Source organism: Heptranchias perlo, chromosome 14, assembly GCF_035084215.1.
Source record: "Heptranchias perlo isolate sHepPer1 chromosome 14, sHepPer1.hap1, whole genome shotgun sequence".
Lineage (NCBI taxonomy): Eukaryota > Metazoa > Chordata > Chondrichthyes > Hexanchiformes > Hexanchidae > Heptranchias > Heptranchias perlo.
Genome location: NC_090338.1, coordinates 33,890,847 through 33,903,934, shown reverse-complemented (window position 1 = coordinate 33,903,934; position 13,088 = coordinate 33,890,847). Strand labels below are relative to the sequence as shown.

Below are 13,088 nucleotides of genomic sequence, written 5' to 3'. Positions count from 1 at the left end.
GTTCTCCGATATATTGGTCTAAGAAACAGTCCCGAATACACTCTATGAACTCCTCCTCAGGAATATTTTTGCCAATTTGATTTGTCCAATCTATGTGAAAGTTAAAATCACCTATGATTATTTCATTACCTTTTTTACAAGCCCCCCTTATTGCCTGATTTCTACTTTGCCCTACAGTGTAGCTACTGTTCGGGGGCCTATATACTACTCCCACCAGTGATTTCTTTCCCTTGCTATATCTTACCTCCACCCAATTGATTTGACATCTTGATCTTCTGAGCCAAGATCATTTCTCACTATTATACGAATTTCATCCTTTATTAACAGAGCTACCCCACCACCTTTACCTTTTTTCCTAGCCTTCCGAAATGTTAAATAACCCTGAATATTTAGCTCCCAACCACGTCTCTGTAATGGCCACGAGATCATACCCATTTGTTTCTATGTGTGCCGTCAATTCATCTATCTTATTACGAATGCTGCGTGCATTCAGATAAAAAACCTTTAATTTTGTCTTTTTACCATTCTTTCCTACTCCAGCCCCATTTGCTAGTGCACTCTTATGGTTGTACGCTCTGTCCTTTCCTGACACACTCTGTTTATCATTACCCCCATCACTTTCCTGTATGACTTCCTTGTCTTTTCTCTATCAATCTAAACTTCACTCCACCTGAGCCCTCCCCTCTATTTAGTTTAAAGCCTTCTCTACCGCCCTAGTTATTCCGTTTGCCAGAACACTGGTCCCAGCATGGTTCAGGTGAAGCCAGTCCCAATGGAACAACTCCCTCTTTTCTCAGTACTGGTGCCAGTGCCCCATGAATTGAAACCCACTTCTCCCACACCAATCTTTGAGCCACGCATTCATCTCTCTGATCTGATTTACCCTGTGCCAATTTGCTCGTGGCTCAGGTAATAATCTGGAGATTATCACCTTTGTGGTTCTGCATTTTAATTTAGTCCCTAGCTGCTCAAATTCCCTCAGCAGAACCTCTTTCTTAGTCCTACCTATGTCGTTGGTACCTACGTGGATCACGACAACTGGATCCTCCCCCTCCCACTCCAGGTTTCTCTCCAGCCATGAGGAGATGTCCTTAACCCTGACACTGGATTGGCAACAAAGACTTCGGGACTCTCGTTCTTGGCTGCAGAGAACAGTATCTATCCCTCTAATTATACTGTCGCCTCCTACAACCACATTCCTTTTTCCTCCCCCCACTTGAATGGCCCCCTGAACCATGATGCCGTGGCCAGTTTGCTCATCCTCCCTGCAGTCCCTGCACTCGTCTACAATGGCTGCAAGAACCTCGTATTTATTGGACAAGTGCAGAGACTGAGTCTCCTGCAATGCTACCTCCTGAATCCCCGTACCGTTCTCACTTGCAGTCACACCCTCCTGTCCCTGACCCCTGGCCAATTCTACAATATTTAGTCTAAGGGGCGTGACTGCCTCCTGGATCAAAGTGTCCAGGTAACTTTCTCCCTCCTTGATGCCTCGCAAAGTCTGCAGCTCGGACTCCAGCCCCTCAACTCGGAGCCGTAGTTCCTCAAGCTGCAGACACTTACCGCAGATGTAATCGCCCTGGACAAAACTGTCCAGTAGCTCACATGTATTGCAGCTGCAACACATCTCCTGTCCTGTCATAACTATTTTATTTATTTAATTGATTACTACAATGCCAATCAAATTATATTTAAGTTGAACCAAGTGCTGGCCTTGTTTAATTTATTAAATTAAATTTAGTTTTTAAAAAAAAAAATTAGTTTTATGCTATAAGTTACTTAGCACACAGTCCTAAGAATGAAGAAAACAGAAGAGATGCTCACCACCAACCACCTACCTGCCTTACCTGTGACGTCACACTGCAGTTTGGTTTTGTTGTTGCTGTGACCCGCTCTCGGTACGCTCCTCTCCGCTCTGCTGTCTAAACAAATGCACCTTATCCCTTACTGCACCGAATCTCCTCACTCACCAAATTTCCAATTATAGACTCTGTCGAAACCAGACTCCATCGATAGCTGTTACTCTGTGCTCCCTCACTGAACTGAGTATTCTGCAACAAAGACTTCCTTTAAAGCCTTGGTTTACAGAACTGGTTCTTTTTGAGAACTTCCTCAGCAAAACCAGCAAAGTAACAAATGTAAATCAAGTTTGTAGAAGTTAAAGTAATCAAGCAATTAAAATGGCCTCTACTGGAGGATTGTGTGGTTTATTCAGTTCGGCGTACAACAGAGTGGTTAACAGTCAATGTGACAACTTAAAGTTAATCTGGTACTTCTAGCAATCTTAATACTAAGCAGTTACTAGTATAAAAAGTTGTAGATTTTTAGAATTTTAATGCTTTTAGTTTTGATGTGAACATTTTGGCTGAAATCTACTGAATTTAGTTATGATTCGTGTGTTTAGGCACATAAGAGCCAATTTCCCAACTTTGCGTTAGCAGCAGTGAGCCTTCTTGGTAGCACAAACTCAGAAAATTACTTCATGGAGTATAATCTGCCCCCTTGTCCAGTTGCATCACTGTTGGCATGAATGGACAGCCACAATGAGCATGTTAATGCATGTGTATAATGCGACAAGTGAAGTATATTGGAGATGTATGTATCCCAGTGTGATAAGATTTCTCCATTTCTGGAGATATGAGTATAGTAGAATGTCACTGATCTGCATACAAATTTACCATTGTTCTATTTTACTTATGTTGTATCTTCCTGGAAGTACATTTCTTAACATCTGCTGCTATATACAATGCAGATGTATGTCACAGCATGATTTTGTACTTTTGGGGCTGAAATGGATTCTGGCTTTTTAGAATAGAAAAAGAAATGTGATTTCCATTGAAGCAAAACTGATTATAATGTGATATCGGGAAACCAGAGAATCTAGCAAATCTTTGCCATAATTTCAATCTGGATCTCCCCACTATCTAAGATATTCAAGGAGAAATTCTGAAAATTTACCAAGAAGTGAACAGCAATTATATAACATGGTCAGGGAGTCTACATTTCTTCAATTGGATAAAGTTGGGTCCTTCAGGTTCATGCTACAGGAGCTTCCAACTTCGGTCCCATGCTAATTGAGAAGGTGTGCCATTTCTGTGAGCTAAGGACATCAGGACCATTTATAATAAGCACTCTGAAGAGATCCTTAAGGAAGTTATCTCACACCAGTTTGAGTTGAAAAGGGTGCAGCATAATTACAGTTTGGTGCAACGCTGCACTTAAAAAGTATCCAGACAGTACAATGGGCCCCTTGAATCTTTGAAAATGATGTTCATATTCTTGCTAGTGTTGGGAGAAAGTGTACACTCTCACTTGGTTTCTCCCAATTAAAATTAGCCAATAGGGAGCAGAGCAAAGACAGCAGTATAATTCCAGTTTGACAGAGCATTGCACTTGGGAGATGACAATCTAATGGTGAGGTTTCCTTACAAACTTAATTATGAGGGTGTGGGGCCAGAATTTCAAATGTCCCCAGAGGGTCCACGGGAAGATAATGAAAGGTCTCTGAGGTCATCCAGTTTCTGAATTTTTCTTTACTTTTGACTTACTACCATGTTATTTCTGTTGCTCTGTACCAGTGAAACATTTTCTGTAACTATGGTTCTGTTTTCCTTTGACACTACTACAAACATACGAAAATGTCAGACAGAAAAAAAGCATCTAGCTTGTCCCATACAGTTGTGATGCCTTATGCATCTTGTCTTATGCTATCTTAGATATATTCCTGATTAACAAGGGAGTCAAAGGTTATAGTAGGTAGACGGGAAAGTAGGGTTGAGGTCACAATCAGATCAGCCAGGATCATATCAAATGGCAGAGCAGGCTCGAGGGCCGAATGGCCTACTCCTACTCTTAATTCGTATGTTCGTATGTCAAGAGACTCCTTATCCCCTGCATGTCATGTAACCCCTTGGGAGAGCTGAAAAACCAGATCATCAATCCAATTAGGGAAAATAAAAATTGACTAAAAAAAATAAGGATTTAGTCTGTGACTGAATAGGGTTTACAGTTTAATTATCTAACTTGTCCAGATGCAGTATTTGACACAGTTTACATTTAAAGATTGTATGCAAATGAGTATGCTTTTCTCTGTGCTGTGAAGCAAATTCTGGAAACTGGAGCACAAATAATTCCATCATTTAAAAAAAATGCAGCGAATAGTAAGGTGGAAAGTTTGATTACAGTTTGGGGCAGTAGTAACCCTGAGCATACATCTATAAACATTTGTACAGCAATTGACTGTTGTACAATTTTACTGATTCCTGAGAAGGCCAGTGGCCATGGGGGTGGGTGGGTCATGAGTTGGCCTCAGTGACCTTGAGTTAGAGAGAAAAAAATCTGACAGGGTTCCTACTCCTGATTTCTGTCCAGTGAACCCTGTTGGAAATGTCCGTGTAGAGACATTGGATGAGGTCAGAATGGGCTTGGCAGTGATGTGCCCTGCTGTCGAATAGCATGCTGACACTTGCTGTCTAGGCTCATACACGAAGGTTGACTGCTTGGGTGAGGTGCCTGGCACCTGTGCAGCCACATGCCACCATGAGAAGGGGAGAAAATTGGTGGTGGTGGGGGGAGGGTGGGAGCTCTTACAGATGCTAATTACAGTGGTAGTAGTCTGCATTTGGCCAATATTGTAATTCAGAATGCGTGACAATTTTTTTTTATATACTATCCACAGATTTTCCAGATGGTACCAGAAACTGCCACCATTCAACCTAACCCATCACTGAATTCTGCGCAGAAAAAGAGTTTTGAGTGTAAGCCTCCCTTATGTAGCCAGAGACCTTTAATGTTGTTTCAGACAACCTCAAATGAAAATGGTAGGTAACTGCAATCTGTGCTGTAAACTCATTGGTAACTGACCATTGTTCTTTTATTTTGTTTGTAATATATCGACTGTTATCCTTTTACCTTATCTATACTCTATACCCATTTACAATACCTGCCCGTTTCCACAAACACAAACTCAATCACTTGTTCATATAGTTTTTCACTTTAACTTTCTCAGCTCATCTCAGTTTATAACTGGCATTTTGGAGCAGCTGAGGCCTACATAATGAAATAAAGCCGATATGTTGCATGTACAGCTGCAACAATGCAGTTAAGAGGTCATGAATTGCTTTCATGAAATTTGCTGAGTTTAAAAGTGTCCTAGTTGATCAGTGGGTGTTTCAACTGGTGAGAAAATATTTTTGATCACCGTTACAGTTCAGGTTTTTTTCCCCTCTGCCCATATTTAACAAATAATACTGAATTGCAAGAAATTGCTTACCGAAGATTACGTGGGATGCCCACCATGAGCATTTCAATATCACCATCTGAAAAATCTTGATGCTCGGGGTCCTTCAAATTCTGCCAGCCATTATTTTCTTGCACAAATTTCTCACAACTTGCTGATTCATAGGCGAGAGTGCTACCAACTGAGCCACAGGTGACACCATTAAGAAGCACATTCTGTAACTTGATCATGAGCAACAGCATGGGCCTCTAGTCATTTAATAAATATTGCTAAATATGTTATGGTTCTGTTTATTAATTGTTCTTCAAAATATTTTGAAGATTTGCAACATTTTTAAAAGAAATAATTTTAGCAAATGTTTTAAAAGAGGAAACGTGTTTGTAAGTTAGTATGCATGCAATGAAGACATTGGGCTCTATTTTCGCACACGCGATCGGGTGCGTTGGTGGCGAGGGTGCTGCGAAAATCCGGGATTCCCGGGGCGGGTCCGGAGCCCGGCTCCAACCTGCCCCATTTCCGGGTTCCCCAGTGACGCGCTCGCATGCGCGCGCAGTCCCCGCATGTGGGACTCCCGCCGGCAATTAATGCCAGCGGGGTGCCACTTAAAATACTTGAACAGGTACTTCAGGTTGTTTACAGACCTGATTGACCTGATATTTTAGGAGGGATTGGATTTTGCAATTGACTGAGACTGTTTCCCGTACTGGGGGAAACACTCCCAGTTCAAATGGACGTGTTGCAGCCACCAGCCTTTGGCAGCTGCAAAGGTCCATTTGACAGGTTGTGGGGGGAGACCCTCACTCATTGCAGGAGGCCACTCTGTCACTTGGGACAAAGTTTGGCCTCGACCACCCTCCCCCTAACAATCAAATGCATAAACTTGCACACTTACCCCGGTGTCCAGACACATTTACCTACCTTGCGGACCCCCTCAAACTTCCGGATGGGGGCCGCCATAGCTGCAGTCATGACTTCCTCGGAGGGCGAACAGCCTCACCGGCCATGCCATCCACCTCTGACACGTGGAGGCCCACAACACAGTGCTGTGACACATCCACCTGCACAGCAGGAGGGAGGGCAAGCGCAGAGAGAGATGCGTCGCGGAGGGCACTACACTTGCAATAGGGTCTACAGACCGAGGCTCAGCTTCCTAGACCTCTCTGAGCAGCAGTGCACACGGAGGCTCAGAGTCACTCGACATGTAGTCGTGGACATCTGCAGCCTCCTTCATGCCGAGCTGCTGCCGGCTGGCCCGAGCACCATCTTCTTACCTGTTGCTGTCAAAGTCACCACTTCCCTCAACAACTTCTCCTCCGCATCCTTCCAGGGTTCCACCGGGGACATCGCTGGCATCTCACAGTCGTCTGCACAAAAGAGCCCTGCAAATACACCTACACCCACTCTGCAATGACACAATGGGTGGCATCAAGTGTGCATGTTCATGGTGAACCCCACGAAAGGGACCTATTCCACAAGCCAGTCAAGAATGGGCAAGACGTGGCAGTAGTGGTGATAATAATAATATTTATTGTGCATGTGAAACAAAACAAAAGAATGAAAAACATGACAAATGGTCAGACACCCTTGTGCATTCCCTTTGTGCTCACAAAACTTTCGCCATGCGTTTACGGGAACCCCTAAGTGGTGCTACCCCTGTGGCTGCAGCAGAGGTAGTGGCAGGTTGCTCTCGTCCATGCCCTGACCGATGAGATGCTTTGGGCCGACGCCCTCTGGTTTTGGGTGCCGGTGAGGGCCCCTCCAAAGGCTGCTCCACCTGCACCTGTGCAGGGGCAGACTCAGCCACCTGGAGAGGGGGCAGCATTGCGGGTGCTGGTTGAGAGGGGGGCAACGGGTGAGACGTAGGAGCGCTTTGAATGGCGTCCCCACTTCCATGTCCCCTTTCACCATCATCGCTCTCGTGGTTCAGGCCCACATCACTCCTTCCACCCTGCTAGACGGCGGTTTGGAGGACTTGTGTGAGGCCTTGGAAGGCCACCTGTTAAGTATCTGTCAGCCTGTTCAAGGCGGCAGAATGTTGCTCACCCTGAATCCGAACGGCCGTTGTCAGGGCCTGAATGGACTCATTTTTGAGCCGTGCTTGACGCTCGAAGGAGGCTAGCATTTCCTCCACCGCAGACATTCCTGCACCTACCCGCGACACTATCTCAGAGATGCCTTCACCTCCCTGCGACACTATCTCGGAGATACCCTTCTGTACCTGTGCCACCATTCCCCTCATGCAGGAGTTGGACTTCTCCATCCTCTGCGTGATTGTGGAGAGTGCGTGTGGCACCTGTTCCAGCACCTCGGCAATGTGCTGCTGCCCCTCGATGACTCTCCTTTTCATGGCTGGCCCCCAGGGTTCAGCATCTGGGTCCAGCTGAGCAGAGCCTGGAGAAGAGTGCTTCCACCGATGCGGACTCTCCACGGCTGCCCCTGCCACCTGGGACTGCTCGTGCTCACATGTGCGTGGTGACTCACCATGTGCAAGCCCAACTAAGTGAGGACAGGGACCCACCGAGATGTATGTATCTGCGCTGGTGGATGGATGGCTCAGATGTGACGATGGTCCCTCAGAGGTCCTCTGAGGAATCGCCCTCCATACTCACGGCGCTCGCAGATGGCCCTGCAAGAGAACAGAAAGCAATATTAGGCATGTGGACAGATGTTGAGGTGCTGCAGATGCCAAGTGATGCTAAGATCATTCGCTATTATGAATACTGAGTGTTAGCTTTCTGTCACCGGCCGTTTGTGCAATCCCAGCCTCGGCATCCGCCACGGACAGGCACTCCAGCGTGTGGCTGATGTCCAATGCCTGCTGCTCCGCGTCCGTTAGGACCACCTGGTGTGGCGGGCCCCCTCCGGTCCGTGCCCTCTCCCGGGCGTTCTGGCATCTCTTCTCCTATCAAGGCAAAACACAGAGGCGTGATTGAGTGATGGTTGCATGGTGAGCCGCTGCATGCATTGGTGTGGGTGGGGTTGAGCGTGAAGGAGATGCATGGGAGGGTCCGTGTGCAACATAGCCATGATATTGTATGAGGATTGGGTTGCGTGGTAGTGTTCGAATGGAGGCAGGGGCGGTGAGTACGTGCAGCAAGGTGAGGATGATAGTTGAGTGGATTTGAGGAGTGATGCTAGAGCGTTGTGGTGGCAGTGCAGAAGGGGTGGTGGAGGTGATGTGGAAGACGGAGTGTGGGAGAATGCATAAGTATACTCACTTTGCCTAACCTGGTTAGATCATTAAATCTCTGCCGGCACTGGACCCAGGTTCGTGCCACATTGCCGCAGCTGCTGACCTCCTCGGCCGCCTCCAGCCATGCCTTCTTTGTAGTGGAGGGAGGGCACTTCCTCCCATCAGACGGGAAAAATATTTCCCTCCTCCTCCTCACCCCATCCAGCAGCAGCTGGAGTGAGGAGTCTGAAAATCTTGGGGCAGCCTTCCCTCTGGCGTGCTCCATGGTGTAGCATTGGTTGTTTGCTGCAGGAGGAGCATTGGTGGACTGTCCCTTTAAATAGTGCTCCTCCAACTGACAGACCTTACTGCGCATGCACAGTCCGCCCGCCGCGCAGCTTACCAGCGGGAAACCCGGAAGCAAAGGTAAGTGGCTCCAATTATCCTGTAATTGCGTGCGGAGTACACTGATTTCACCAGGCACGTTACCCACGCACCCAGTCGACCCACCCCGCTGAGAACCCGCCGCCCTGCTAATATCGAGCCCATTATTCCAATCCAATATTTTAAAAATAATTTTTTGAACAGACTAAAATTCAGGATAAGCACAAAGCAGCCTTTTCAATCTGCAGAATCACTTTGTTGTTGCTGGTGATCTTTATTTGATTTTTGAAGAATTATTTCCTGATGCTCATGTTTTTGGTCACATGACAGTCATGTGATACTTAGTTAATTAGGGTTGTCTTTAAGTTGATTGTACAAGGAATCAACTGTGAGACTTAACAGTCTTAAATGTGAGTATAAGTAGTTAACGTGACCAGTCTCTAGAAAGTTCAGGAGCTCAGTCTCCAATTGAAAATCTCAGAACTTTCAAGGGACTAATCTTCCCTGCAGAATTCAGTTGGTCCTTACTCTCCTTCAAGAAAGAAGTTGCATTTATATAGTGTCTTTCATGCTCTCAGGACATCCCAAAGCATTTCACAGCCAATTCATTACTTTTTTAAGTGTAGTCACTTGTTATGTCAGCACCTCGAGAGATAGGACTTCAGTTTAACATCTCATTTGAAAGACGGCGCCTCTGACAATGCAGCACCCCATCAGTACTGCACTGGAGTGTCAGCCTGAATTACATGCCCAAATCCTGGAGTGAGACTTTAACCTTCTGACTCAGAGGTGAGAGCGCCACTACTGAGCTAAACTTAAATTCAAGTGTTTAACATAAAACTCCAACCTGGTGTTACCTTCATATTTTTTTCACTAATTTGCAAAATACAAAATGATAAGGTATCTCTGTAGAACTAGGTTCCCTCCAAATTTGATAAATATCCTGTTAATCTGTAGAATCTTTTAGGAATGGATACTAACTGATTTAATATATTCTGGGTGTTTACTTCCCTTTTAGAAGCCAAGAGTACAATTATACACTTAATCAGCAGTGCAGTTGCCAATCCCAAAGAAAACTAGGACAGGACTCCCTGGGGCATTTGCGTTTAACTGGAGAATAGTTGCTGTGAAACAAAACAATTACCAGCACTTTTTAGAAAAAGGCACTACTATTGTCTCAAATGTTCACCTGTGCAAGACAATAAATTTACATAGGCAGTTTGTGCAGTATAAAATGTTAAATGCTCTTTTAATCAGCAATTCACAATTCCAAAAGTTAACTTTTAAACAATGCTGTCATTCAACTTCCTCCATGCTGCCACATGGTTCTGAAATGGCGCAGGAATCTTGCAAAGGCCCTCGTTGTGAACATTAGGTGAAGATAAGACCAGGCTCAGCTGTGGTGCCTCCTAGGGTAAAATAGCTTGCTAAAAACTCACTGCCTTGGCTCACACATAAAGAATGGCTACTTCATTACACACCAGAGAGTTGTCAATGCCTGTGGAACTGTACCCCAACTCAATTAACTCCTTTGAAGAAGAGGAAGGAGAAAAAATGTAGTGCAGCAATGGACATAAGAAAAGCTAAGGATGAGAAAAAGTAATTTGGCCCACCTAAGTTTATTCCCCTGGTATTCTAGTATTCAAACTCTCTCAGCATCGTATTCAACTGTGTCTTGAATGCTACTTAAGTTTGCATCTCTACTACTCTGCCTGGCAGATTATTCAAGAACACCTAACAATCATTTGCATAAAGAAATTCCTTATGATATCCAAGAATCATTGAATGATACAGCACAGAAGGAGCCCATTTGGCCCATCATGCGTGTGAAAGAGCTATCCAATTAGTCCCATTCCCGTGCTCTTTCCTCATAGCCCTGCAAATTTTTCCCCTATTATGAATTTATTTTTCATTAGTTTATACTTATGCCTGATGGTCTGCCTTATTTTGTAATCATAATTAAGATTGACCTTATTTTAACTTTTATATACTTCATCGAGATCCTCCCTTAACAGCCTTTCTCTAGGCTATAAAGATTGAGCTTCTTTAATCTTTCCTCTTCCCTTTATACTTGGAATCATTATTGTTGCTCTTCTGTACATCATCTCCAATGCTTGCACGGGATCAGCAATATCGTGGGAGCACCATCACCTCCAAGTTTTGAATGTTGGGCATTGCATCTGAACAATAATAGTGACCTAACTTACTAAATTCTGCTGAAACAGTCTTGTTTCTGATTGACTTCTCCCTTGCCACTCATTGTTGGATCATTAATTGTACTGCTCTGTCCGTGAAAGCGTTTTCAGTTTTGCATCATCCAATCTGTACCAGTTGCGGGTAAATGCTGCTCGTCTCCATAAAGAAAACGTTTGAGTGTACATTATTAAATGGCTGACAATATAGCTTACATGAGCTTTGCCATAGGAAAGTTTCAGATTTGCTAATCTATATCTGGCCCATTTTATCCTATTCCAATTCATTTCTTTACAGTGAATGCACCAAATGTTAAGTGCCTTTTTTCAACAGGCACATCTCTTCAGTGGGGAAAAGTATGATATACAATATTTCAGACCCGTGTCATCTTATCACTTACTGAGAGTTTGTGTGGAATTGAGCTTGATTGACATCAACTGCCCTTTTACCTCTAACACTCCAAAAACAAAATCCCCTGGGTTGCTGAATTTTGTTCTTTCAACTGAGTAAGAAAGTTATTTTAATAATTGCAAAAATGAAAACATCCTTTTATGGATTCTAAAAATTCTGTTTATTTGGTAGATTACCACTTCTGCTTGAAATATAGACTATTATGCCTCGCAGGCAGATGATTTGTCAGGACTTGAGTCCTGTGGAATAACCTTTTCAGCTAATTGTCAGTTCTCACGTCTTCATAAGCTTTTAAGCTTCCTTTCAACTGTAACAGTTTTCTTCGCTGTTTTCTGTTGACAGTGCACCTGTTAAAAATCAGTTGAAACCGAATTATTTCAGGCATCACAATGCATAGTTGTCCTTCATTATTATTACATTTATATGGTCCACTTTTGCCAGGCTCAGTCAGTGGATGCATTTTATGGCAAAAAAAGTGAGGCCATGCTACCAGCATCTACAGACCACGTTAAAATCTTTAAATTTAATTATATCAGCTCCAACACTGATTCTTGCGACTTCAACTGAGTCTCCATCTACAGTGTGCACCGTGCCCATAGAAGGAGTGCAGAAAAGATTTACTAGGATGCTACCGGGACTTGATGGTTTGACTTATAGGGAGAGGTTGGATAGACTGGGACTTTTTTCCCTGGAGAGTAGGAGGTTAAGGGGTGATCTTATAGAAGTCTATAAAATAATGAGGGGCATAGATAAGGTAGATAGTCAAAATCTTTTCCCAAAGGTAGGGGAGTCTATAACGAGGGGGCATAGATTTAAGGTGAGAGGGGAGAGATACAAAAGGGTCCAGAGGGGCAATTTTTTCACTCAAAGGGTGGTGAGTGTCTGGAACGAGCTGCCAGAGGCAGTAGTAGAGGTGGGTACAATTTTGTCTTTTAAAAAGCATTTGGACAGTTACATGGGTAAGATGGGTATAGAGGGATATGGGCCAAGTGCAGGCAATTGGGACTAGCTTAGTGGTATAAACTGGGCGAAATGGACATGTTGGGCCGAAGGGCCTGTTTCCATGTTGTAAACTTCTATGATTCTATGAAAATGAACACACAGGAGTCATGGGCCCTGGTCAGGATAAGCAGACTTCTGAAAAAGAAATAACTGTTTTAGTTCTGGTAAAAGTCTGGGTTTTTTTTGGGAAGGGTTGGGGTTTATTTTCATTTTGCTCCATGCAGTAGTTGGTTTTGCTGGATAGAATCATAGAATCTTACAGTACAGAAGGAGGCCATTCGGCCCATCATGTCTAAGCTGGCTGTTTGAGTTATCCAATTAGTGCCACTCCACTGATCTTTCCCCGTAGCCCTGCAAGCTCTTCCTTTTGAAGCAAATAGAATCATAGAATGGTTACAACACAGAAGGAGGCCATTTGGCCCGTCGAGTCCATGCCACCTCTCCAAGAGCAATCCAGCTAGTCCCACTCCCCCGCCCTTTCCTCGTAGCCCTGCAATTTTTTTTTCTTTCAACTACTTATCCAAATCCCTTTTGAAAGCCACAATTGAATCTGCCTCCACCACCCCTTTCAGGCAGTGTATTCCAGATCATAACCACTCGCTGCTTAAAAAGGTTTTTCCTCATGTCACCTTTGGGTTTTTTTGCCAATCACTTTAAATCTGTGTCCTCTGGTTCTCTTCCCTTCCG

At 44.3% G+C, this 13,088-nt stretch overlaps 1 protein-coding gene across 4 annotated transcripts in view; it reads left to right on the top strand.

The window, feature by feature from the left end:
• The window catches only part of LOC137332418 (rho GTPase-activating protein 26-like), a 178,775-nt gene that overhangs the window by 129,389 nt on the left and 36,298 nt on the right, over positions 1-13,088 (top strand). For all 4 annotated transcript variants that reach the window (XM_067996236.1, XM_067996235.1, XM_067996234.1 and 1 more), the window contains exon 19: positions 4,679-4,820. In XM_067996236.1, the coding sequence (XP_067852337.1) occupies positions 4,679-4,820 (142 nt within the window). The remainder of the gene's footprint in view (positions 1-4,678; positions 4,821-13,088) is intronic.